This window comes from Ammospiza nelsoni, chromosome 12, assembly GCF_027579445.1.
Source record: "Ammospiza nelsoni isolate bAmmNel1 chromosome 12, bAmmNel1.pri, whole genome shotgun sequence".
Classification (NCBI taxonomy): Eukaryota; Metazoa; Chordata; class Aves; order Passeriformes; family Passerellidae; genus Ammospiza; species Ammospiza nelsoni.
The window spans coordinates 5,949,486-5,975,327 of NC_080644.1; the positions used below are offsets into that span (position 1 = coordinate 5,949,486).

The window sequence follows — 25,842 nt, forward strand, 5'->3', positions numbered from 1 at the left end:
ATATATATATATTTTTAAGGAAGGTAGCTATATATATATATATATATATATATATATATATATATATATATATATGAGTGTGTGTGTATATATATGTATATATATATGTATATATATGTGTGTGTATATATATATATATATACATATATATATATATAGGAAGATAGTTACTATATATAATTTTTTTAAAGGAAGATACTTACTATATATATTTTTTTTAAGGAAGATACTATATATATATTTTTAAGGAAGATAGTTACTATATATATATATTTTTTTTTTTAAGGAAGATAGTTACTATCCAGTGATTGAAGATAGTTATGATGATTAAACCAGCAGCAGTTTCTCCATAGCTGAAGCAGCACGGTGAGCAATGGGGGGCTCTCCCCACTGTATTCCTGTTGGGAATGTGGGAATTTTTTTAAGGAAGATAGTAATTTTATATATATATATATATATATATATATATATATATATATATAATTACTATATATATATAATTACTATATATATATTTTTAAGGAAGATAGTTACTATCCAATGACTGAAAATACTTATTATCACGTGATTGAAGATAGTTATGACGATTAAACCAGCAGCAGTTTCTCCCTAGCTGAAGCAGCACTGTGGGCAGGGATGGGCAGGTTTGGGGGGCTCTCCCCTCTGTGTTCCCGTTGGGAATGAAGGATGTGCAGCAGGGCAGGACCAGCCCAGCCTGCCCTGGGAGCCCCCCTTGAGCTGAGCCTGGCTCGGCCAGCCCGGAGGGGGCTCCAGGAACCTCCAGGGCACACAAGGGGAGCCTGTTCTGCCTTTCTGGCCAGGGGACACGGGCAGAGCTGCGCCGGACAGAGGATCCTTGTTGGAACATCCCATTCCATCCCGCTGCTCCGCTGTTTGCCTTGGACGGCAGCGCCGAGTTCTGCCCAGCCCAGCTCCTTCCCTCCGCTGCTCCTCCACCAGCAGGAGCCACAAGAAACCCAAGGCGCCTCCATCTAAGGTGGTGCCTTTACCCCGTGTCCCCTGCTCCTCATGCTGCTCTTCCCGCGCCCCCAGCCCAGGTGGGTGGATTTAGGAGCATTTATGGGATTTATGTAGCAGCCTGGAAGTCTGTGCTGATGGAGACAACGGCAAACTCACTGCCTGCTGATGAATTACTGCTACAGAGGAGCTAATTAAGACATCGCTTAGTTTATTGATGCTTTATTAGACTTAAATTGAAGCAGAACCTCCTTAGCTGATAAAATTTCCTTCCCTGCCCTCACACTCATCTTCTCCACACTCTCTTTTGGTAGGTTTTGTGTTTCTGAGGTTTGATCCCTTGTGCCAGGCAGTATTTTTCACTCCTGATTGAACTGATGGAAGCATGATTTTACAGGAACCTGACAGTAGTGATGGGTGTAATTAACCCTCTTATATCCCACTTCCTCTGCCTTTTCCTTTGCTGGTCACCATCACTTTCAGGTCAGCTCTGGCCTTGCAGAAAGTTCCTCAAATATTGGGAATGATGAGTGGTAGAGGCACATTTTAGAGGTGGTATGAGTGTCAGCTTGGCGCCAGTGGAGCTCACCCATTATTCCCATTATTAGAGGCAGATTTTAGAGCTGGCATCAGTGTCAGTTGGCTCCAGCAGAGCTCCAGACTCACCAGTGCCAGATCTGGATACTTACAGCCTGTGCTTCTCCATCCAGCCTGCACAGAGGTGGCTCAAGCTGCTCCGATCGCCCTTTGGCAAGTGCTGGCCGCGGTGTTGGATGCATCCCAACCCGCGGAAAGGCACAGAGCCCTCAGGGAGGAAGATGGGAATGAGGCACACAGCTTTTCGTGGGGAACAGCGCATCTTTAACCCCCGCAGGAAGGTTACAGCGTAAGGAAGGAGCCGCTGTGTCCATCTTTGGCTCATCCTCCATGCGGTGAGTGCCGGAGCCCGCCAGAGCCATCCCCGGCCGCGCAGGGCGCCCCGCGGGCACCTCCCGGGCTCGCAGCGAGGGAGCAGCCGGCAGAGCCGCGCTCGGATTGCAGCAGGCTCCTCCTCCGGAGCCTGCCCAGGAGGAGGAACAGCGTGGGGCCGCAGTCAGCAGCTCGGGCTGCCTCACCTGCCCCGGGGGAGCCGCATCTCCCCAGCCTGCCCATGGGGAGCATCCCGGCCCGGCATGGAGAGCCTGAGCAGCAGCCTCAAGAAGAAAGCCACGGAGCAGCACTACAGGGCTGAGGTGATGATTGCTGGAGAGCAGCTGAGGTAGGAGGTCCCGGGCTCCTCCTGCGCACAAGGATCTGGGCTGTGTCCCGTTAGCAGCAGGCTCAGAGCTTTATCCTTGAGCGAGCTTTCCCCCTCTGCAGCGCCTGCTGATCCTTCCTTCATCCACCAGAGTGCTGAGCCAGCTGCTCTTGTTATACCTTGTCCTGCTGCTCCTCTCTGGCGTCTCCCACCCTTCACCCCCAGGTACCAGGGCACCGATGGGTGAGTTTAGATGGCCGCAGGTTTTTTTTGTCCCTTTCCACCTTCCCCGAAGCACAGAGAGTGATGTGGTGGCACCCAGAAGCCCCCTGACCCTGCCTGGATAAGGACAGCAGCACTGCTGGGGATGCTTTCCGGGTGACTTGGAAGGGCATTCCACGTGCCTGAACTGGATCTTCCCTTTCCTGAAAGTCTCTTTTGGGAACTTCTGTAGTCCCAGGCCTTCAGCAGTTTCTGAGGGTTTTCTTCTTATGAAGACAGAAATCCATTCTGCTTTGCAATGTGTGGCTGAGAAAATGTGTTCTTGTCTATGTGCGGTCAGAACCCCGTCCTTGCTTCCGAGCATCTGACTGTGGGCTTTCCTAGCTCTAGAGCACTTTGCTTATTTGTATCTGGAGCTGTTCTGGTTTGTTATGAAATGTGGGTGGAAATAGGAAATATATCCTTGATAATGTAAATAGTCCAGAGCCTGAGTGTGCTATCATCAGAGCCCTAAAATTAGCTTGCGGTAGGTTTGTTGTCCTTTCTTAGTGAGCGCTGTTAGCTTTACCTTTATTATTTGTACTCTACCAAGGACTGATAATTTCCACCTAAGGACTGGGGCCCCATCTTGAGCATACAGCCAAGGAACAGAGCAGGTTTATTCATATTTGTATTTCCAGTAACTTATCTGGAGTGACTGAGCTTTAAGTTGAGCTGCATAGCCTGGGCCAAAGGAAGGGGTTAGATATTAAGAGAGAAAACAAAATATTCAAGCTGTGTGTTAAAGCTGTGTTCCATTTGTGGGGGGTGATGTGACTTCCCCATGCCTGTGGCAGGACGGGAGCAGATCAGACCCTGGACAATTTGGTGATTGTGACTGTAAGCATGAGTAGGGGATACAGTAAATTTGTTTGTGAACAGAACTCTTCCAGTACGCTGCAGACTGGGCTAAAGTTGAATAGAAAGCCCAAAGTTTATGTAGTTTTGGGGACATCCATAATTCTTTTTTATTTATTTATTTTTCCCCCCATAGCTGTAGTGCCTTGAAGTTTCCTGGTTTGGGGAGCTCCCAAAATCTGAGATTTCCCAGTGAGGGAGAGGATGGTCCTTTTTCTGGGGCTGGGCACACAGCAGTTGCATCCTTCTGCTTTGGTCTGGGCAGGAGCCTGTTCCTGGTGCACAAGGATGGGAAGGAGCTGTTGGTGTAAAACCTGAGGAGGAGAATGAGGACATGGACACCAGCCTGGAGCTGGGCTGCTGCTACACTGAACCTCTGCTGGAAGGAGAATTGAGAATTGAGGCAGAACACACAGAGTTTGAATTTGTCCCTTGTGTTTTGAGGATCTCACAGCCTGGGAGTCAGGAGTTAGTGGTGTGGATTTTCCTGGATAGCTGCTGGAGAGCAACAGGGAAACTGAGGCAGAGATGTTGGGTGATGTGTCAGACAGCATCAGATGGACAGGGATAAATTTCCATGTTGTGCTCCCCTGCTCTTCCCCAGATGTGGAATACAGAGGCATGGAAAGGAGCCTGCCCTGACTCAGTAAACCTCCATCAGCAAATAACGCCGCTGTATCCACACGAAACATCAAACATTTGTTTTTCCCTGCTCCCCGCTTCCTGCCCTGCCTCCCCACTATTACATTAAATCAAACAAACCTTTGCTCCATCTTTACAGTTCTTTGGCTCCCCAGCAAGTTTGCAAATGCCTCAGAGTTTGGTTTGGCCAGAGGGGTGAGTCTGTTCAGTGTCAGGATGTGTTTCCCAGCCAGGAATAGCTGCACAGTGAGGGCTGGAGGAACGCTGCCTGTGGATGGCTGGGAATGAAGTGGATCCTGAAGGAATCAGTGGGAGATAGGCAAACCCAAACCTCCTGGCCAATCTGCCAGGGTCCCTCTAATTCAACAGCTGCCTGGTCCAGGGAGGGGGGAATAAAACTTGTATTTTGGTCTCTCTTCACCAGAAAGACAAAAATAAAATTTTCACTGATATTTTGGCCTTGAGTCTGACAGAGCTGCTGGCTCAGGCTCATTCCTCATGTCTCCTGTCATTCCTCTTGTGTCAGACATAAAAACTTGCATGAAAATCACATTGGTTTTACTGGGCGTTGTGTATTCCTGGGTGGCATTCTGTAAGAGAGGCCCAATTAGTCACTTCTAATTGCAACAAATGGCTTATCTGCACAGAGAGGTTCTGGAGCAGCTTCCTCGCTTTGCATTCACACCCTGCTGTAATCAGAGTTCCTCAAGTATGGACAAGCCCTGGTGCACTCTCATCTGGGTATTCCCATGGTCAAGAGAAGCAGCTGTGCTCTAATAGCTCTGCTAAGCTTCATTAATCACTCCTAAACATAAAATATACTCAGTAAATTTATATCTTGCACAGGAAAAGTGAGAGGAGAAGGAAGGTTTTTTTCCTACAAAGAATAAAGTTGCAATTTCTGCCACTGTCCAAAACTTTCAGAGCTGGCTAGTGTTTTATTTGGATACTCAAGCTGAAATGCTGTTAAATAAAATGCTCATTCTTTGATGCTCTGGAAATTGAGCTCACTAAAGGTGTGTGGCTGAACAAGCCAAAATTTGTATTCTTGCCCAAAAGTCATTTGTCTGCAGGAGGTTTGGTGGTTCTCTGTTAGACTTGGATCTCTTGAGGAGAGTGTGACTTCCTTGAGGAATCATGGGCCACTGCTTGATGTAACAGTGAACATTATTCAAAGATGAGACTTCATGGTCACAATGACCTTAAAAAGCTAATTATTCAATTCCAGCACTAGTAAAAGGGAGGAATGGGAAGTAGACTCGTGCTTGCTGGGATTTCTTTCTGAGATTTAAGTCTTCCTATACTTATATTTAAATACAAGGAAAATGAAACATCTCAGTACCACTTTGGGCTGTCACGGGTGTGCAAAGCCTGTGTCCCCACATGTACTGGTGCTTTTTCAGACTGGGGGTGATGCAAACTGGGCTTTGCTGAGCCCATTTACAGCAAAATGTGCAGTGTTTGCAGCAGCTCTTTTGCCTGATGTGCCTCTCCAGCAGCAGCTGCTTTGCAGAAATGCTCCTGTGGCTGTTGCTGCCCTTTAGTGAGCACTTAGTTGTTTGTTGTTTTGATTTCTTTTTTTAATTTGCTTTTTGTTTGTTCCTGTGAAGATAGGAACAGAAAAGATCTTTTGGATGAGGCATCTTTCCAAGGCCGCTCATTTGTGCTTAGCTGCTGTGGCACTGTGAACTGGAATTAATATCCTTGAAAGATCCACCTTGTCATTTGAGATGCTCAAGGTTTGTTTACATGGGAGGTGAGGGAGAGTTTATTCCTCTTCTGTTTGGATGTCCCTTTCCACAAGGTTACCCAGGATGAATAATGATGGCTTTGTAGTGACCTTGACAAAGAAACAATTTGCTTGCCCAACACAACCTTCCCAAAGCAAACGCACGTGGAGGCTCTGCCTGCCAAGCCAGGAGTGTTTCATAAGAGCCCATTCTCATGTTCCAGCAAGTGTTTCATCCTGATCTTATTCTGCTTTTGGTTTTTTTTTCCTTTTGAAGAAGTAATATGTCCACAGGGTGGATTTTGCCATCTACAAAACTCATAATATTGCATATTATTATATATTTCCTTAATCTTATTTATCTGGAAGCATGATTAGAACCCGCATGGTTTCACCAGCTTTGTTTTTGTAACGTCACACAAGAGCTGTTACATCCTGTGTCTGAAGGACAAAGTTTGTCTCTTCAGGGTTGACAGGAAACAGTAAACAAGAGGAAAGTGAAAAGTCTGCAAGGACATTCCAGCCGAGCCTCTTCCGCTGCCCTGAGTCTGCAGGACAGAGGGAAAACTCGTCACAAGTTTAAAACAGCCCTTAAAGGCCCAAGATGCTGCTGCAGAGGTGCTGAAATACCTCTTAATTCCTGTCCTGGCAGTTGCTCCCAAACAAATATTTTTAGAATAAATGTATTTTTAAAATTTTAAAATATCATAACTTGGCAGCATTGCTTCCTAAAAATATTTGCTTTTTAAATTTTATTTATCTCCTTCAGAATCTCTGCATTGTTATAATATACTCTGAAACATGCTCAAATAAAAGGAATAAAATAGTGAAAATGGTGTTCTCCTAACCAGTTTCTATTCAGACTTTGTGTTATAAGGTCTATGTATTATTATATGTATAGGGGGTGTATGTGAGTGTAAATATATATATATATATAGTCTATATATATAGGAGTCTATATTCTTATATATAGACTTCTATATATATTCTATATATGGACTCCTGTAGACTCTTGGTGGCAATAGAACACTCTTGGAACATTTCTTATCTTTTCCAAATACTCCTCCAAAGTGCCTTCCCACTTTTTGATTGTGAAGGAGAGAAAAATAAAATTGGCTGTGTCTTCCTCCATGGGTGGGGATCCTCTCTTTGCAATCACTGCTGACTGTGTCTGGTTGCGTTTTGACAGTGGACCATGAAATAAAGGAAGAAAAAAGACAAAAACTCTAAAAATAGCCAGGCAGCTGTCTGTGGAGTGTTCTTTCTGGGTAAAATCCATCTGCAGAACGAGTGCTGCTCACACGTGGGAATCAACCATCCAGGTAAAGAGTGAACACTGGATATGGATCTCAGGATTTGAGAGAAGTCTGTGCAAGGCAAGGCCAGGAGCAGGTTCTGCATGAATATTTAGTCAGTATTTTAATTAGCAGGAAGATCTGAAAACTTCTGTCAACTTCTCGGCATTAATTTCAGCAATCAATTACTAATTATTCTTCTAACAAAACATTTGATGGTAAAACTTTTAGGAACTTAGTATTTATAAATCTTTCAATATAGGATAATCCACTGTAAGCTGAGAGATTTTTAGCGTATTCAAACTTCTTGTGAGGTACTTAAAATTTTGTGCAACAGGAAAAAAGAACAAAAGAACTTGAGGCATGAAATAACAAAAGGCTGCAGTGTTTAATGCCCTAGTAAAATTCACTGGCCTGGGGCGAAACTGGGAATTGCGAGGAATAATTTGAAACAAAAACCATCCTGCAGTTACAGAGATGTTTAATTAACATCTCCCCTCGGAGCCTGCTGCACACACTGGGCATTTTCCAGCGCTGGTGTTTTGGGAACAGCCATGGCCACAGGGCAGAGTTTGGCCCCCGGACAGATCTGCTGCCAAGGTGGGCTGGCTTTGGCTGGAGCACAGAGGAACTCTGTGCCTTGTGGCTCACTCACTTGTTAAGGTCCTTTTGAAAGTCAAAGCTGGGCTCACCTGAGTAACCTTCCCCCATCTACCTTTCCATCAGAGGTGCAGACCAGCCATAACATTGGGGTTGTGAGGAGAGGAGGGTTGTTTTTGGGTAAACTCTGTCCCATTCAATCCCAGCTGGAACCAGAAAATGCCAGGACTGTTCTCCACTGCTGCTGTGGGTTAGTGGGTACAGGGATCAAGTGGTGCTGGGATCCACTTGGCACTGTTTGCTTGGACAGGAGAAAGGAGAGCTCCTGTTACTGCTCCCACCTGGAGTTATGAGTAAGGCTCTGTCCTGGAGGCAGCTTTATTCCTGCTTTCGTGGCCATGGGGAAGGAGAACTAGACACAGAATCATGCCAAGAGACATATACAAATACAAATGTGCTATTTGTACGTACAAATACATGTACTTTTTATTATCTGAGTTTGTCCCCTCTTCACCCTCTTTGCTTGGCTGCTGTGGGTTTTAGGGGCTTGTTTAGAATGAAAATACATGTATGGGTCAGACTACATCTGCTCAGGCAACCTGAGTGGTGGCAGGAGGGGAGAAGGGGATGGTGGAGAGGTGTGATTTTGTTCACAGGGGTCTTAGGATGAGGGAAGAGATGAAGATCTGACTCCGTATTTCCGAAGGCTTGATTTATTATTTTATGATGTATATTATATTAAAACTATACTACAAGAATAGAAGAAAGGATTTCATCAGAAGGCTAGCTAAGAATAGAATAGCAAAGAATGATAACAAAGGCTTGTGGCTCAGACTCTCTGTTGGAGCCAGCTGACTGTGATTGGCCATTAATTAGAAACAACCAACATGAGACCAATCACAGATCCACCTGTTGCATTCCACAGCAGCAGATAACCATTGTTTACATTTTGTTCCTGAGGCCTCTCAGCTTCTCAGGAGGAAAAATCCTAAGGAAAGGATTTTCCATAAAAAGATGTCTGTGACAGAGAGTCTCCCTAGGATTGGCTGATGCAGCCTGGCAGTGCCAAGCGGTTTGGTTGAATTGATCATTCCCTGGCTGCTTGGCACCGGCCCCAGCACATCCAGGGTGGTCTCTGCAGGCTGGACAGATCTGGGCCATCAGGCCCAAGCTCCCCTGAGAACCCAGCTGTGCTCAGTGGCTGCTGTTCCCCCCAGGCTCCGTCTGCACGATGGGAAGCTGATCAAGGACAGGAGGTTCCACCTGCGCACGTACCCCAACTGCTTCGTGGCCAAGGAGCTGACGGACTGGCTGGTGGAGCACAAGGACGCGCCCGACCGCGAGACCGCCATCCGCCTCATGCAGAAACTGATGGACCACTACATCATCCACCACGGTGTGTGGGGCTCCTGCCACCCCCAGGGCGGGCTGAGTGTCTGCTCAGCCCGTGTGTCACAGGGCCGTGTCCCTGTGTGCCACCTGCCGTGGGTGAGGGCTCCTGGAGAGGCTGGGGAAGGATGGATGGGGCTGGGTTGGTGGGAAGCTGTGCGATGCCTTTGGGGGTGTGCCAGGTACTCGGCACTGGTGAGGGCACACCTTGAGTGCTGTGTCCAGTTCTGGCCCCTCAGTTTGGGAAGGATGTTGAGATGCTGGAGTGTGTCCAGAGGAGGCAACGAGGCTGGTGAGGGGCTGGGAACACAAACCCTGTGAGGAACCACTGAGGGAGCTGGGGGTGTTCAGCCTGGAGAAAAGGGGACTCGGATCTGACCTGATCACTCTCTACAACTCCCTGAAAGGCGGCTGTACTCAGGTGGGGTTGGTCTCTTTCTCCAAGCACTACTGACAGAGCCAGACGTCATAGTCTCAAGCTGATCCAAGGGAAATATAGGCTGGATATTAGGAAAAATTTTTTTACAGAAAGAGTGATAAACTTCTGGAATGGCCTGCTTGGGGACATGGAGGAGTCACCATCCCTGGATGTGTTTAACAAAGCCTGGATGTGGCACTGGGTGCCAGGGTTTAGTTGAGGGGTTGGGGCTGGGTTGGACTCGATGACCTTGAAGGTCTCTTCCAACCTGGTCATTCTGTGAGTTCCCTGCCCACCAGAGGAGCTTGGGCTGTGCACTGGTAAAACGACATCTAAAGTGTCTCCCCTTTGAAAGCAAGCCCAGTAACACCTGACCTGTATTCCTGTACAGCAGCTGCTCTGGCTCATGTCTGTGTCACACAGAAGTGGAAGCTGAATTATAGCACATTTCACCTCTGCACCATAACACCCCAGTACTCCTCAGTTTCCTCATGCTGGGACAAAGAGGGTTCTGGAGTCCACATCACTCCAAGGAAAATTTAATCTGTCACCTGTGAACCTAAAGATGAAGCAATCCTGTAGGAAAGCCTCCCTTGGGATTTAAGTGTGTGCTGATATTACAAAGGCTTGTCTGTGGAACCTGATTAAAAAGAAATTTAAAAAGGAAGGGAAAAAAAGGAAGTGTGGAGAAAAAGCAGCTTGATGCTCAAGCCCAGCTCTTAGCAGTACTCAGTTTTTTTTTTCTTTTTAATATTTCTTTGGAACTTTCAGGAGTTTTGAATTAACTCAGGTCACATACTGAGCTCTGTGCTGCAGAGCAAGGTCCAGCCCTTGGTCCCGATATAACAACAGAAAACAAGCTGTGCTTCAGATGGGCAAAAAGCAATTCCTGTCCATGCGGTTTTCAGACCCAGCCAGGAACAGAACCCCCAGACTCTCAAACATCCCTGGAACACCTCTGCCATGAGTGAGAAGGGTTGAGCTCCCAGGGCTTTGGGGTAGGAGATAGGTGCTGGTTTGTCACACGAGGATGTAGCTGAGGAGACAGAAGCAGATGATGACCACACCAAACCAAACCAAACCAAACCCTCTCCTCCCTCCTCTTTTCTGGGGTCCAAAAATAGCTGCCTTTGACCACTGCAATGCAAACACTCCCTGTTGCTATCTGCTCCTTACTGAGGGTAATGCCCTTTGCATTAAACTGCCTAGAATAAAAATAAACTGCTGCTGGGCTTTATCACAAAAAAAAATGAAGCAGGGAGTTCTTAGTTAACCATTAACGCTTACACCTGATCATTCTTCCATTTCCCCAGCTGACAGTTTCAAACAAATCCATTAGTTAATTAAACCTGTGCAGCACTGGGTGCCAGCACTGTTTTGATTGCATATTAAGACATGTCCCTCCTGCTCCTGTGACAATTCCTGGCAGGACACAGAAGATGACTTTCCAACTTGCCTTGTGTCCATTAATTTTGTTAGTCCTGTGGAAAGAGGGCTGCCAGCACAGTGCTGGGTGCTTGGCAATTGTCTGGCTGAACTGTTTGCCCTCTTCTCCCCTGGCATCCAGATAATTATCTCATGAAGATCATTGTGCTGCCTCTTAATTGTCTGGTGTGCTCTGAGCTTTGGTTCTGTTACATGCTGGAAACACAATGAAATTGGTCTTTAAATAGAAAAAAACTGCTTTGGTTTTCTATGGGCACAGTCCTGTAGGCTTTTTTGTTCTATTTCTGGTTGCAGTGGCTTTGGAGTAGTTGCTCCTTGGGACTATGAGGCTGCAGACTTTCACTTAAAACAAAGGTTGTTAAAACAACTTTCTCATCCTGCCCTCGTGCTTGGTGAGTCACAGGCTTTGGAGTCCTGATTGCATCTGAGACAGCTGCACTGCAGGAATGATGAGCCCGAGATAATCTGACAAGTTTTGGCATTTTGCTGCTCACCTGAAGGGGAATGTGGTTTTGCCAGTCTGCTCAGAGGGATGAAAAAGAGTTAAAATTTTCACAAGAAGTATCTTGAATGTTTTCAATTTCACTCTAGTGGATGGTGTTACTTTAGTGAGGAAATATTTGTGGTTTCTCTTTTTCCCTTTGACTAATTTTCTTTGCTTTCCAGGCATATTCTTTATTCTGTTTTTTGTTGTTTGGTTTTTTTTTTTACCACTTAAATTTCTTCTTCTTGCTTCAGGTGGGTGCAGCTGAAGGCAGGCTGACTTTTAAGAGCTGAACTATGACTTTTGGGTTGGGTTTTTTTGGTTTTTGTTTTAGTTTTGTTGTTGTTTGTTTTTTTTTTTTTTTTACTTGTAGTCTAGGAGTCTGTTTCAGGCAGGTTTATCTCACATATTTATTTAAATATTTGGTATCCCAAATATTTACCTGCTAAAGCTTACATGAACTATAGAGCCATGCATTTACAGAGTGTGTGCCCATCCCCAAGATGAATCCCAGGCTTTTCATACAGATTTAATTATTCCAGTTGTATTGCACCTGGCTTTGAAGGAAAGTTTCTCTTGAGGTCAGTTTGCCATGCAAATGAATTGGGCAGGGTTGGCACAAAATTATGTGGAAAGGTTCGTGCCATTTTTTTTTTTTTAGCTTATGAGTAATTTTATTTGTTTGTGAGTATTTTTGATAGACAGAGGTAATTTTATGGGGGTTTGAGTGCAGTATGGTTTTGTTTCCTCTGTCCTCTAAGTCTGCTTATGTGGGGCTGTAGCTTTTAAAATAAGTTGATTGAGGCATTTCTGTTCATCCTCTTTTAGTCTAAATTGAAACATTAATACTTAAAAAGTCCTGTTTTTTCTAATGAATGTTTTAATGTTTGGGACAAAACGCTGCCCCCAGCTCCATCTTTGCCAAGGTCTGTTCCTTGGGATTGACCTCTCCCAGCAGCATGAGCTTCAGGTGTTCACGGGCAGGTAATTTTTGGGGATTGGGGGCTCGGATGCCGATTGTTCCATGGGATGAGGGGCACAGGGAAGGACATGGCACGAAACCCTGACAGCTTTTAGCCACGAGACAACACCCTGTGTGTCCCTGACAGCCCTGCCCTGTGTCCCTGCAGTCTGTGACGAGCACTCGGATTACAAGGATGCCAAGCTGCTCTACCGCTTCCGCAAGGACGACGGCACCTTCCCCCTCAGCAAGGACGTGAAGGTGTTCCTGCGGGGGCAGAGCCTCTATGAGAAGTACGTGAGTCCTGCCTGGCCCTGGGGCACTGGGACTGTGCCCTGCTGCCTGTGCTGGCTGCAGCTGGGAGCCCCTGGCTCTGCTTTTCCTTCTCTGCCCTCCCTTCTGGGAAATGCTGCATTTCCTGAGCCCTGCCACGGCTGCAGGATAACCAGGGCATGGGACTGGAGCTTTGCTATGAGCCCATGGATGCTTCCAAGGGCTCCAGCCCACGTGCAGGATCTGGGATCTGCTGCAGGGAGGTGCAGTCTGAGTGCTCCTGGGATGGGCACATCCAGGGGCATTCCCAGCATTCTTCCAGCCTCTTGGTGTGTGCTGTGTTAGGACTTATGTTCCACCAAAATCAGCAAGGTATGGGACTTTCAGCACCCTCGTGGGCCTGGGTCCATGCCCCTTTCTTAGCTTCGTTCCCAGCACTCTTCCAGCCTCCTTGTGTGATCTGCTTCCAACAGCTGTGTTAGGACTTATGTCCCACCAAAATCAGCAAGGTATGGGACTTTCAGGACCCTTGTGGGCCTGGATCCCTGTGCCTATTAGCCTATTTAGGCTATTTCTTAGCCTAATTTGCAAAATTTGTAATGGAAAAGGTTATTGCCAAAGAGTAAACTCCTTCCACCTCCAAGTGTTTAATTTTCATTGTGTCACTTGTTTCTAGTTCTAAATCCAAGCCATCTTTCCAGAGTTTAACCCCGGCCCACTCTCTGGACCCGTTTCCTTTAACAGCCTCTTCACAGCTTCACATCCTCCCCATTCTAGCAACGAGAGTCACAAACCGGCCCTGAAGGAGGGTCCTCCCTCCGGCCGGGGGTGATTTTGGGTGTTTCCCTGCCCCTGTGCCAGATGCGCATCCCTCGTGCTTCGCTCTTGGTCCGCAGCCTTGCCCTGGGATGGGAGCGCATCCCTGCGCTCTGATGGCTGAGCCGGCTGCACCCTCTCGTGGAGACACCGGATGGAGCTCTCACTCGCTGCCAGGGAGCCCCTGCTGGCTGAAATCCACCTTGTCCTTCCATCTGGACTCTCTGCTCTCTGTTACCCTCATCAGTCGCTTGCTTGGCTTTCCCTGCGATCTTTACCTGAGCTCACCTGGTTCTGCTGGAGCTGCTGCCTCGCTGTGCTGAGGATTTACAGAGGTGCCCGACTGCAGCTGCGGGTTCCTGCCTCCCTTCCCGCTGCTCTCTGGCAGCAATGTTCTGGCTGCAATGCTTTGCCCACTCCCCTCGGCCTTGCTAAACCCGGCTGCAGCTGCCCGGGGATGTTTGGCATCACGGCAGCCTTGTCCCACCTCTGTGCCAGGCTGGTGAGCGTGGAGGAGTCAATCCTGAAGGTGAGGGAGGAGAACTCGGTGAAGTACCAGAGGACTTTCCTGGGCTCTGAGATGATCGACTGGCTCATTCAGGAGGGAGAGGTGGAGAACAGGCAGGAGGCAGTGGAGCTGGGCCGGGCCCTGCTGGAGCACGGGATCATTCAGCATGGTGAGCGAGCCCGGGGAGCGAGGGATGAGCGGAGGAACAAATCCCCATTCATGCCATGCAACAAGCGCTGGTCAAGTGCCCACTTGGAGATGGCAATGGAGCCTTTGAGTTCTATGTTTGGAGCTGGTGACCTTTGAAACTGGAGCAGTCTTTACCATCCACAAAGGCTTTGAGATGAAATCTGAGCTCTTGCTCTTCAGTTCTTCAAAGCCGCCGGCCACGGGGCTGGGCTGCACCCCTGGGTTTGGAGGGCTGGGGCGTGAGGATGTCATGTTTAGCTCCTCTTGGCTGGAGATCCTATCTATCTGCTATAATTAAACTGTAATTCGGAAGGCAGGGAGTCCTCTGAGTGTCTTGGGACAGGGACAGGCTGTGGCACTGGGAGATGGCACCTCTGGGGGTGGCCCCGCTGTTCCTCCCTCCCTGCAGGCAGAAAAGCTGCAGTGCAGCACAGGGGCATTAAAAACAGTTCATGAAAGACTCTCAGTGTCACTATAGGACACAAAATAACATGATGCACACACACAGCTTTTTTAAGGTAAAAAAAGCACTTTTAACTTCTGATTCATACATTTGTAGATTTCTAAAAGTGACAGTGGATTGGAGGGTGAAGGTGCTCTCTAATGACACTGGACAAACTAACAGTTTACCAAATCTCTCTTCTTCCATATAAGATTACAAAGCTTTTAATTTCTGACTCTAACATTTATAGATTTCTAAAAGCAACAGTGGATTGGAGGGTGACAGTGCCACCTCTCCAATGACACTGGACAAACTAACAGTTTATCAAATTTCTCTTCTTCCATATAAGAATGCAAAACAATAAGTTACTTACATAAAGTGGGTGAGAAAGTTCGTTACAAGAATGTAAACCTCAGAAGGCTTAGAAAAACTTAAAAAATCAGGGCAACACCCCTCAGGATATTTATTATTTATTTTTCCACCCCCTCAGCCTCTCCCTCCTCCCCTGTTCTCTCCTAGTCTCCAACAGGCATCACTTCTTTGACAGTGACATCCTCTACCACTTCTGGATCAACTTCCGCCGGCGGCGGCGTCTGACGGAGCTGCTCAATGAGAACTCTGCCCGTGCCCTCTCCGAGAGCCCCGACAGCCCCTTCTGCCTCCGAAAGCTCAACCCAGAGCCTGGCAACACCAGCTTCCTCTCTGGTAACCATGGGTGTGAAAGCAAGGATTAGTGACCAGAGTATCCATGGATGAGGGTGTCGCTCCAGCAGAGTTTGAGAGGTTCCTCTGGGCACCCCATGAATGAGCACCCATCCCACTGGCTTGTGGTGGATGTCACAATGCACTGGCAGTCTCTAGCACGGCCCCCCGTCCCAGGAAAATAACTCAGCTTAGCATCAGATCGGCTCTTGATCTTTCTTTGAAGCTGGTTTTACTCTATCTCAGCTCAAATACTTTCTTCTGTGCACACATACCTTTCAAGTGTAGGTCAGTCTTGGGGGGAAGTTTGTTTTTATTAAACTACTCTGTTGTTACACAGAACATTTTTTTGTGTGCCTCTTGCAGTCCAGACCAACAAGGAGATCAAAGTTGTCTCAGCAGTTCGAAGGAGCAGCATCACTTCCCTCTCTGGAAACTCCAACACCTACTTCAGTGCTCCTCCTACCTTGGTGTTCCCTCCTGTGGCTGAGTGCAACCCCAAATCAGGTCTGGGCTTCTGCATTGCCCGCTTTTGTATGGGAGATATCAACTCCTTCAGGGCACGGTCCCAAACCAAACAAACCCCTCAGCCTCACCTCTGCACCTTGATTTGAAAAGTTGTGTGTGTGTTTGGAAAACCATTGAGATGAACTCAAAGGTTTCTGTGTGCAGGAACTGTGGTTCTAATATCTGTTTTGCAGCCCAGAGTGATGCCCAGGCTGCCTTGTTATGCACTTTCCTGTACAAACCCCTTGATTCTGATGGAATCTGTCACCTTCTGCTCTAGTGTTAAAGAGACCCGTCACCACTGAGGAGCTGCTGTCCCCTGGGGCCCCCTATGTCAAGAAAACACTGACTGTGAGTGACCATTGGGAGTGGCATTGCTAAAGCAGCAGTACCCAGCTCCCTGCCTGCTCTTTGGTGCTTTTCTGTTGGCCGCTCTGACCTCTCCGTGCTAAAGCTTTGTCTGCTTGTCACATCATCCTGGCTTTTTGTTGGTGACTCTCCAGGGGTTGATGTCTTCACACATTCTTGTGGGTTGAAATGTGCTCAGCCCCTCTGAGAGCAGGAAAAAAATGCTTTCTGGCCAGAAAAAATCTCCCATTTTGGAATGTTTTTGCCATTGGTCAGGCCCTGGCACAGGGTTCCCAGAGAAGCTGTGGTTGCCCTATCCCTGGAAGTGTCCAAGGCCAGGTTGGATGGGGTTCGGAGCAACCTGGGATAATGGAAGGTGTCCTTGCTCATGGCAGGAACAAGGTGATCTTTAAGGTCCTTTCCAATCCAACCCATTTTAATATTCTGTGATTTCTGTTCCCTCCAGCTCCATGCAAGCTGTAGGATCAGTAAGTGTTGTGATGTTTGGGACTGTGACACGCACCCTCTGTCACACCCTTTATGCACAGCTCTATGCACATTTCAGGTCCCTCTGCAGATCAGGGGTGCTGATTTGATCCACAGCGTCTGATGGAGCTGCACTGGGTGGGGGGAGCAGCCAAGGGCCACTCTTGCCTTCCCATGTTGGGCTTTTTACATGGACAAATCTCCAGATGGTGCAGACAACTCAAGAATGGGGCTTTGCTTTTCAAATTATTTCTAAAGCTGTACACTGGTCATGTCAGGGCTGGTGGGTGGAAATATTGCAAGGCAGCTCCTGCCCTGTGGATCCTGTTGCACTTGGCTATTTTTGTGTCTCACCCCTTCACTGCCCACCTCTGAAAGGGGCAATCTCACAGGGAGCAGTGTAGGAAGCGTGAGGGCTGCCTTGCCATGCTGGTTTGGCACCAGGAAATGTGGATCAGGTTCCCAAATTAAGTGTGCTGTACAAAGGGGTGGGAAGGAGCAAGAGAAATCAAGCTGGTGACTGGCCTGGCACATCTGAGGAAGTGCTGCTCATTCTCCTCCTGAATGCTCTTGCCCTGCCCTTCAACTCTGCCAGCCTGGCCCTTTCACGGCTCATTTCCTCCTGCTTAGCTCTGCAGTTGCTGTTATTTATTTATATGGGCCATGTGCAAAGCCCCTTGGAAATTCCTTTTCTCTTTTGGGCACTTCAGAGGGCTGCAGTGCCACAGCAAGCTGCTCTGGCAGGCTGACACCAGAGTGTCCAGGCAGGAGCAGCCCCTTCCAGCCAGGAAATGCTCTGCTGTGCCAAGGAAAAGGCTCAGCAGGTGTGTGTGTGCCCTGGGAATGGTCTCGGGCGTGCTCGAGGTGCCTGCCTTGCACTACAGCTTGGTGCTGCTTGTGATTCTCCTTCCTGCACAGGCTGACAGGGAATTAATCAAAAATTATTAATTAATTAGTTAGGTAATTAATAAAAAATTAGAAAGCAGCTTTGCAGGGAGCAATTAATCAGCTCTGCATCTCACTTGGTGCTCAGCCTTTTCTCTCCTGCCCAGAACAGGTTAGAATCATCTCTATCTCTCTGTCTCTCTAGGAGCTGTTGCATCTCCTCTCTGCGGCCCATTCCTTGGTTTTTAAAGGAATTTTTGTTTTCCTTGCCCATTCCTTGGTTTTTAAAGGAGTTTTTGTTTTCCTTGCAGATCGTGGGGGATGCAGTGGGCTGGGGGTTTGTGGTTCGAGGAGGAAGACCTTGCCACATCCAGGCAGTGGACCCAGGAGGACCTGCTGCTGCTGCAGGGATGAAGGTACCTCCTACTCATGGAGAATAAACAGAGACAGGATTTGTGTCCTGTTTGAGCTTTTTGGGCTGAGCACATCCTCCAGGATAGTTCCACCTGCTGCCCTGGGGATCAGACTGATGGAATGGCACATGGAGCTCTGGGAGAGATAGAGGGAGGGAGGTTGCGGGCAGCTGAAACTTAAAAAAAACTTTGTCAAAAATAAACCATCCCTGTGCCAGACTTTGAAACTGTCACAATGGTTTGAGCCACTAAAAACAAAGCACAGAATTCCCAGTTCAGTTCCAGTGATTTTATATAACCCCAGGGAGGCAGGGAAGGAGCAGAGCTTTGTCCTGAGTTACAGTTCCTGGGATGCTCAGCTCCTGAGCATTTTGTTTCCCTGCTGTTGACAATGAACTTCTCCATCGAGCTGTTTTCCATTCACACAAAACTTTAATAATATCAAATTGGTGCCTTGATTTGATTCATCAAGTAACTTGCAGTATTTACAGCTCAGGAGAAATGAACTTGGAGCTTGAAACTCACTTTAGGCCCAGGCATGTGAGTTTGGTGTGCAGTCTTAGGCATGAATGAAAGAAGTGTTGTTTCCCTACAGAATCCCCAGCAGCAAGGGAGTAAATTCTGAAAGCTGATACAAGTCTAAAGTCAAATGAATATTTGAAACAATGGAATTTTTCAGAGGCAGAGTGTGACTCCCTGTTTGCTTCAGGCAGGATTGGAAGGGGATGGATGAATTTGTTTCATTTACTCAAGAGCCCAGTTAATTTCTACTTACCTAATCTCATTTGCTACCAAATTGCTGGATGTTAATATTGTGTTTCATTTCCATCTGTGAAACGATCCCCTGCTCATAAATGAGTCTTTTCTTTCCTCTTTTAGCTCACAGCCTAAATCCCTTTGGTCCCATTTTTATGTCACAGTGATTGCAGCACTGTGATTATTGGTGTAGCTACAGGCTGGTGATGCCTGAGGCTTTCCAGCATTTTGACACGAGTTATTTGCACCTCAGCCAGCATTTCCAGCTAATCCTGGGCAGGAGGTGCTGTGGGGCTGGAGGTGAGCTGTCTCTGCTCTCTTGCAGGTGTGCCAGTTTGTGTTCTCAGTGAATGGGGTCTATGTTCTGCACCTGGACTATCAGACCATCAGCAGCCTCATCATGACAGGACCAAGGACTCTGGTGATGGAAGTCATGGAAGCCATTGAATGAGCCAAGGAGGCTCTTGGCAGGGATGGACTGTGGGGAGGGACCATGCTCGACCGCTCACTGTGATGTGTTACCCAGGCATTTTGATGTATTTTCAAATAAACACATTCAAATGAACAAATCTTGGATTTTTATCCTCTTGAAATATTTATCTCTACCTGCTTTTTGAGTGTCTGAGCTCTTGCAGCTCCTTTTCAGTGTGAGAATCCAGCCCTTGATGAAGCCCCCTTAGAGCAAGCTCTCCACCAGCCAAGCTGAGGCAGGTGGCAAAGCTGGTAAAGCAGCAAGAAGTTTACACCAAGTGAGTCTGTCTGAGCTGCCCTGAGCTGTCTGTGCACTCTCCCAAGAACACAATGTGCTCTCCAGATGGCCCCATAAGCTGTGCCAACGGCTCTGTCAAGAAAATAAGGAAATGGATGCAGGAATGTGTGTTCCTTGTAAAGTCTGAGGCTCCTGCTACTCTCCTGGCTTAGCCACGCTCACAGCCAGGGCTGGTTGCCGTTCACAGCTGTTTCTTGAGAAGGTGACACTTCCATGATTGCGCTTTTTGTGCCCCCACCCTTTAATAATGCTTAATTTCATTAATCAGCTTCACCTCAGCAGGGAGGCAGGCAGCGATCCCCAACATTTAGGCTGCTAGCAAACTAGTGGGGAGCAGTGGGTAAAGGAGGAAGCAAAACCAGAGTGTGGCCAAAAGGAAATGTGTCCTGGTCTGAATGTAGCTCTGGGGAGGAACAAAAATGAGTAAAAGCCACCAAAATCCAGCCCCCTGTCCCCTGGTGCTTGCAGGATGGCTGTATTTGCAGCCAGTGCAAAATACTCCTTGAAAACTACCCTGAAAGTGAGCTAAATATAGAAAAGCAAGTAATAACAAGAAATTAGGGAGGTTTCCTTCTTTCCAGCTCAAAGAGCATCCTGTTTGTGATTAGCCTGCTGTGCTGTGCATGGACAGGATGATTGCCAGCACTGCTGCTTAGGGCAGGGTCCTCAGTGCAGCTTCTTTGGCCCCAAACCAAGCCCTAAAAACACCCCAAAAAGGCCAAAGACAGTAATTTTGATTTGTGTAGAAATGGGGTTGGCTTTCTTGGAGAATCTGCTGTCAGCTGTGCATCAGGTACTGCCCTACTGCTGGCTGCCTTTTTTCCCCTGGGTATAAAGGGATTTCTGCTCCCCCAGAGCTGGTGCTGAGGTAATGGGACAACTTGGAGCACAGAATTCCTGGAAAAGGGTCCAGGCAAGATGTTTGCATTGATAATTGGGGTCCTTCCAGCCCCTAAGTGGAACCAGACCATCTCCTCAACAAACTCGCAGTTGTTATTTGCAGCATTCAGTGCATGAGTTCAGCAACCTCCATCTGCCTTTTTGCTTTTTAAATTCTCTTTAGGGAGAGTTTGGGTGTCTGTGATGTCCCAAAGGTTGAACCCAGGGTGCTTGGCTTGCACTAAGGTCAAATCCAGAAGGTTTAGGCATGGTGTGAGCGCCTTGGGAAAGGCTGGTCAGGAAACAACACCCTGAACACAAGCACTGAAAACAGCTCCAGATTTTCCTGTGTCAGAGCAGGGATTTTAATTCTGGAACTGAATTCCTTGAAAGCACATGAGATAAGTGCTCATATCTTTCTCCTACTTTTAAAGAAAACTGTAGCAGCTCTGAGCAACATCAGCAACCCAGCAGGAATTACAGAAGAGGTAATTTGTGGTATTTACACAAAGGACAGTGAAAACTCTCCATGGGGTACAAAATATTCTGTGCTTGGTTTTATGAAGATTTGTAGCCTACTTTTTGCCCAGGGAAGCTGTGGCTGCCCCATCCCTGGAAGTGTTCAAGGCTGGGTTGGAGCAACCTGGGATAGTGGAAGGAGTTCCTGTCCATGCAGGGGTTTGAGTAACATGCTCTGTCATGTCCCTTCCAACTTAAATCCTTCTGTAATTCTATTATTTAAGTGCTTCCTTAGTGGAAGGAAGTGTGGAAGGAATAGTGGTTGGAATAACATGCTCTGTTATGTCCCTTCCGACTTAAATCCTTCTGTAATTCTATTATTTGCTTCCTTTTGGTGTCATCCTTTGGTCTGTACATTGTGATGTTTTTAAGTACTTACAAGATTATAAAACAAAACTACAAAGAGTTAACAAAGGTTTTTTTAATGTGCAAAATATTTTGAAAACTATTATTTTTTCCCCATTTAACTTGACAATTCCAAAGGTATCCGTGTTTCTTGCTGAATGGCAATGCAAGTATCTTAAACCTCAGTTGTGATGGGAGGCTGATGCTGACAGCCCCGCAGTTGCAGCTGAAAATCTGTCCCCTGTAACCAGAAATGTCACTGTCAGTCGCTCCCTCCTGGAACGAGGACAAAATCCATCCGGCAGAAGTTTTGGCACACTGGGGGTCCCTCCCAGGAGCTCCCGGCGCTGGGCATCCCTCCGGCAGGGCTGGATCTCACAGCCGAGGAGCTCCAGCTCACGGTCCAGCCTCTGGCCGTGCAGAACTGACAGATGTGCTTCATTTCGCAAAGCAGAGGGAGCGCAGCTGTGTGCGTGCAGCCCCCATCCGTGCGCGCACAGCCGTGAATGGGAGCGAGCGGGGCTGCGCTCAATTCATCCCGGCCACTCTCGGGGTGGGAGGGAGCCACCACTTGTTGCTGCCTTCTAGGAAATCAGCCTGCAGCCTCCCGCACAGAGATTTTATTTGATTTCGTTAGCAAAGCCCCCAAAACCCCGTGTGCTCCTGCCCGTAGGAGCAGCCTCCTGCTTTTCACGCTTCTTTTTGGCCAAGCCGTGCGTGCGGAGAGGGAGGTGGGGGAATCCCATCCCTCTCCCCCCTGTTCTCCCTCCCCTCCCCGATCCCTCCCGACCGCTGGAGTTGCGATCTTGAATCGCTCCGAGGAGCGGAGGAGGCGCCGGGGCAGCTCCTGCCCCTGTCCCAGGATGTAGCCGGAGCTCCCAACAGGTCTGTGCCTCCTTCCTTCCCCTCGGGGCTGGCTTTGCAGGGATGCCCAGCAGGGATTTGCTCTTTTGGGGCATGTGTGGGTATAGCAAAAAGGGAATTTCTGCAGGGTTTTGCTGTCTGGGCAGCATGGAGCTGGTGCAGTTCTTAGTGCTGGGCAGGGGGGACAGGACCCATCCTTTAGGGTGAGGTGGCATCAGGGCACATTCCCTGACATCAGCCTTAACAAACCAGGATCTGGGGCTCTTCAGGGGATGTGGCTGTGAGAAATGCACGTTGTTTGTTGGTTTGATCTCTTTTTTCCTTCTGTTTTGTGGTTGATAGTACAAAACTGTATTATCGTCTAGGATACTGTAGAATATCCTCTAAAATATTGTGTTATCTATCTAAAATACTCTACTATTTAGGATATCCTCTAAAAACTGTACTATCCTCTAGGACATTGTAGGATATCCTCTAAAATACTGTACTATCTATCTAAAATACTCTACTATTTAGGATATCCTCTAAAAACTGTACTTTTCTCTACGATATTGTAGGATATCCTCTAAAATACTGTACTGTCTATCTAAAATTACTGTTTAGGATATACTCTAAAAACTGTCCAATCCTCCTTAGGATATTGTAGGATATCCTCTAAAATACTGTACTATCTATCTAAAATACTCTACTATTTGGGATATCCTCTAAAAACTGTATTATCATCTAGGGTATTGTAGCCAGAGAGTGCTTGGAGGGGTTTGTCACCTGTGTGTGTTTTTCCCACCTGGAGGTGTGGGTGGGTTCAGCCTGATGAGCTGGGGGAGCTGCAAAAGCTCAGCCTACAAATGGAACTTTTTCCTGACTTTTTTTTCAAGTCTGGTGCTGCTTTTGTTCAATAGTGGAACTGAAATCGAGGAAGTTTCCAAGAGAAACTAGAAAGGGGTTGATGAATTTGTGGTTTTTAGTCTGTTTTAAAAAAGGTCCTTTGACCAGCAAATCACTCAGGGAATGTGGGACAGATTTATTCCCTGCCTCGGGCAGTCCCTGTCTCCTGCAGGGCTGTCCCTGGCACTGCTCCTGTGCCCAGCAGTGAGTGGGACACGAGGTGACATTGCTTCTGTGCAGAGACAGGGATGACCTCTGACATGAGGAAACGTCCCCAAACTGTGGCTGTGGAGGATGGAAATAATTCACAGTGCCTGCAAATCCTCACCTTTAGTCCTGATGATTTAAATATGTGGCTGACATTTTTTTTTTTTTCTTTAACTAAAGCGACTACTTCTAAAGTTTCCTGTACAAAACAAAAAAGACTGCTTTGACTGCCTTAACCTCCAAATCTCCTCTGAGCACACAACTGGAGCAAGTGGAAAGTGGTGTGATCCCCACACACCCCTATTTTCCAGGCTCTGGAAATACTCACCACTTGCTCCATGTGCTGCTGTCTCCACATTCCTTCCCTGGGGTGAGTAACAGGAGAGAGGCACCAGCGTGCTGTGGGCTCCCTGCCTGCTGTCCCTGGGCTCCCCTCAGCCCCACACTCAGCCTGGCTGGCTGCTGGCACCACTGAGGGCAGAAATGGATGGGGAGGGACCACAGGATCCTGGAGTTTGGGCTTGGGATGTGGCAGGGGAGCTGTGCAGAGGGAACTCCTCCAGATGTGCGACTTCCACCACTTCAGACAGGTGCATTTCTTATTCCTGATTTACAGCTAGGAAAAGGAGTGTTGGAGAAGAGGCAGAGTGGTGATGGGTTTGCCTCTGAGATGGCAGAATAGGTGAAGTCTCTGTTTCTTGCTTTAGTCAGAGAAAAGACCCACAGCCTGGGGTCTAACTGTGCCCAGTCTGGGTTAAAACCAGGATTACTGTGAGGGTGCTGAGGCCCTGGCACAGGTGCCCAGAGAATCTGTGGCTGCCCCTGGATCCCTGGAAGTGTCCAAGGCCAGGTTGGATGGGGCTGGGAGCAGCCTGGGATAGTGGAAAGTGTCCCTGCCATGGCAGGGGTGGGATAAAATGAGCTTTAAGATCCCTTCCAACCCAAAACAATCTGTGATTCTATGATAATATTGAACTCATCCTTACTGACACAACAGGCTGGAAGCTCCTGCCTGAACCAGAGCCTGCAGTAAACCCAAATCAGTGCAGGCTGGAGGAGTTTATTTTTCTGCACTTTGGATCCCATATAACCCTGGTTAACATGAAAAGATCCCACACAATCCTGTGCTTTTGCCAGAGTTTGACATCCTGTTTGTCAGCAGTTGCACAGAAGTTTCAAGGAAATCAAGAGCAGATTGATGGCATTGCAAAATGGCAAAAATGAAATTTGAATTTAAGGAATGTAAAAAAATGCTGAGTTTTTGCTGCTGTTTGGCACCCACACCTCTGCAGCCAGGACAGGCTCTGCTTTCCTGGAGGTGACAATCAGGGTTCTGAAAGCCACCTATCAAATGTTTGCTGTTTTTTATAAACAATGACCTCATTTTATTAGCTGGAAAAATAAAGCAAGTGTTTCCCATGGCTAAAGGCTTCGGTTACACTGCAGTTGTTCCATTCATCTTCAATAATAAAAAAAAAGAAACCACAGACAGAGAAGGGTGGTTAACAACTCCCTGTTACAACTTGCACGTTTTTCCAGTCATTCTTCCAGCAATTTAGATCTGATTTAAACAGATCATGCCTGGCTCACTCACTCACTCATGTGCATATTTATTTTCCCTTGAAATTGCTACCAAGCTGCTGTTTGGGGGAAATCAGGCATTTGCCAGGAGCCTCTGCATACCTGTCCATCAAGGTGAAGGGAAGGGAGATGTCCCTGCAGGAGGGGGTGCAGGGCTGGTTCTGCCAGAAGCAGTGAGGCTGAAATGTGGAGCACAGAGATGACAAAAGGCCAACAACAGGTGCTTAAAAGGTGCTTAAAACCAGGTTTGCTGGGAGCCAGATGAGGGGGTGGCGCTGCTTCCATCAGGGTGGTTTTCTGCTGACCCAAAATTCCTGACCCAAAGGGAACAGCACTGAAATCCAGGCTGGAAAAGCCAACTGTGGGTGCTCAGGGTCCATGGGCTGAGGCTGGCAGTCAGCTTTGGCCACTCTGCAGAGGTTATTTTTGAGTCAAACTGATTCAGAATTCTGATCCTCTGCCATGGGTAAGTCTGTCCTGTCTGCTTTCAGTCTGTTCAGGTGAACAAATTAAAGCAAAACTATCCCAGAAAATCCTGGATATAAATTCTTGGGAGTGAAATAAGAAATAAAACCCTTTATTTGTAAGCTGTTCACATACAAAGTCCTCTGGGTCTGTGGATCCCTCCTGCTGCAAAATTGCTTTATCACAGCAACTGAAGTCATTAAATCTGTGGTTTGAGGAGCCTGGCTGCTACAGAGAGCTCCTCTCTGTGCTTTCCCCCTTGTGATTGGTGTGTGCATGCCAGGGACATGAGAAACGTGCTGTCTGTACACCTGGAATGATTGTGGGCATGATAACCACAATTAATTACTTCTGTACAGTTTAAACCAGAGGTTATTCTGAAATCTCTGTGTCCAATCACGTGCCAGTGTTGTTGATTTCCATGATCAGAGTAGAACCCATCACTGGGAGCTCCAGTGCTTATAAGCCAGATTTATAAACACAGCTCAGACCAAGGCACTGAGAGCTATATTGGAGAGACTAAAAAGATAAAATAATGTGGAGGAATTGCAGGAAAATCTGTCTGTTCTTCTCCTCCATGCTTTCAGTGCCATCCATGATGCCCAAATCTGCAGTGCCTTAAATGAGGATGGACAAAACCTGGATTTTGATGTGGTGAAACACAACTTTTACTTCTCCTCCCTGACATTTGCCCTTTTGCAGGTC

The 25,842-nt window shown here is 47.4% G+C and overlaps 1 protein-coding gene across 1 annotated transcript; it reads left to right on the forward strand.

The window, feature by feature from the left end:
- The first annotated feature begins 2,060 nt into the window (after positions 1 to 2,060).
- On the forward strand, positions 2,061 to 19,192 carry LOC132078618 (DEP domain-containing mTOR-interacting protein-like). The gene is made up of 9 exons (XM_059480872.1): positions 2,061 to 2,236; positions 8,818 to 8,996; positions 12,468 to 12,591; positions 13,886 to 14,064; positions 15,046 to 15,231; positions 15,595 to 15,735; positions 16,016 to 16,086; positions 17,766 to 17,870; positions 18,949 to 19,192. Exons 1-9 carry the CDS (start codon positions 2,151 to 2,153, stop codon positions 19,072 to 19,074), a joined length of 1,197 nt encoding a protein of 398 aa, XP_059336855.1. The 5' UTR covers positions 2,061 to 2,150; the 3' UTR covers positions 19,075 to 19,192.
- Positions 19,193 to 25,842: the final 6,650 nt, after the last annotated feature.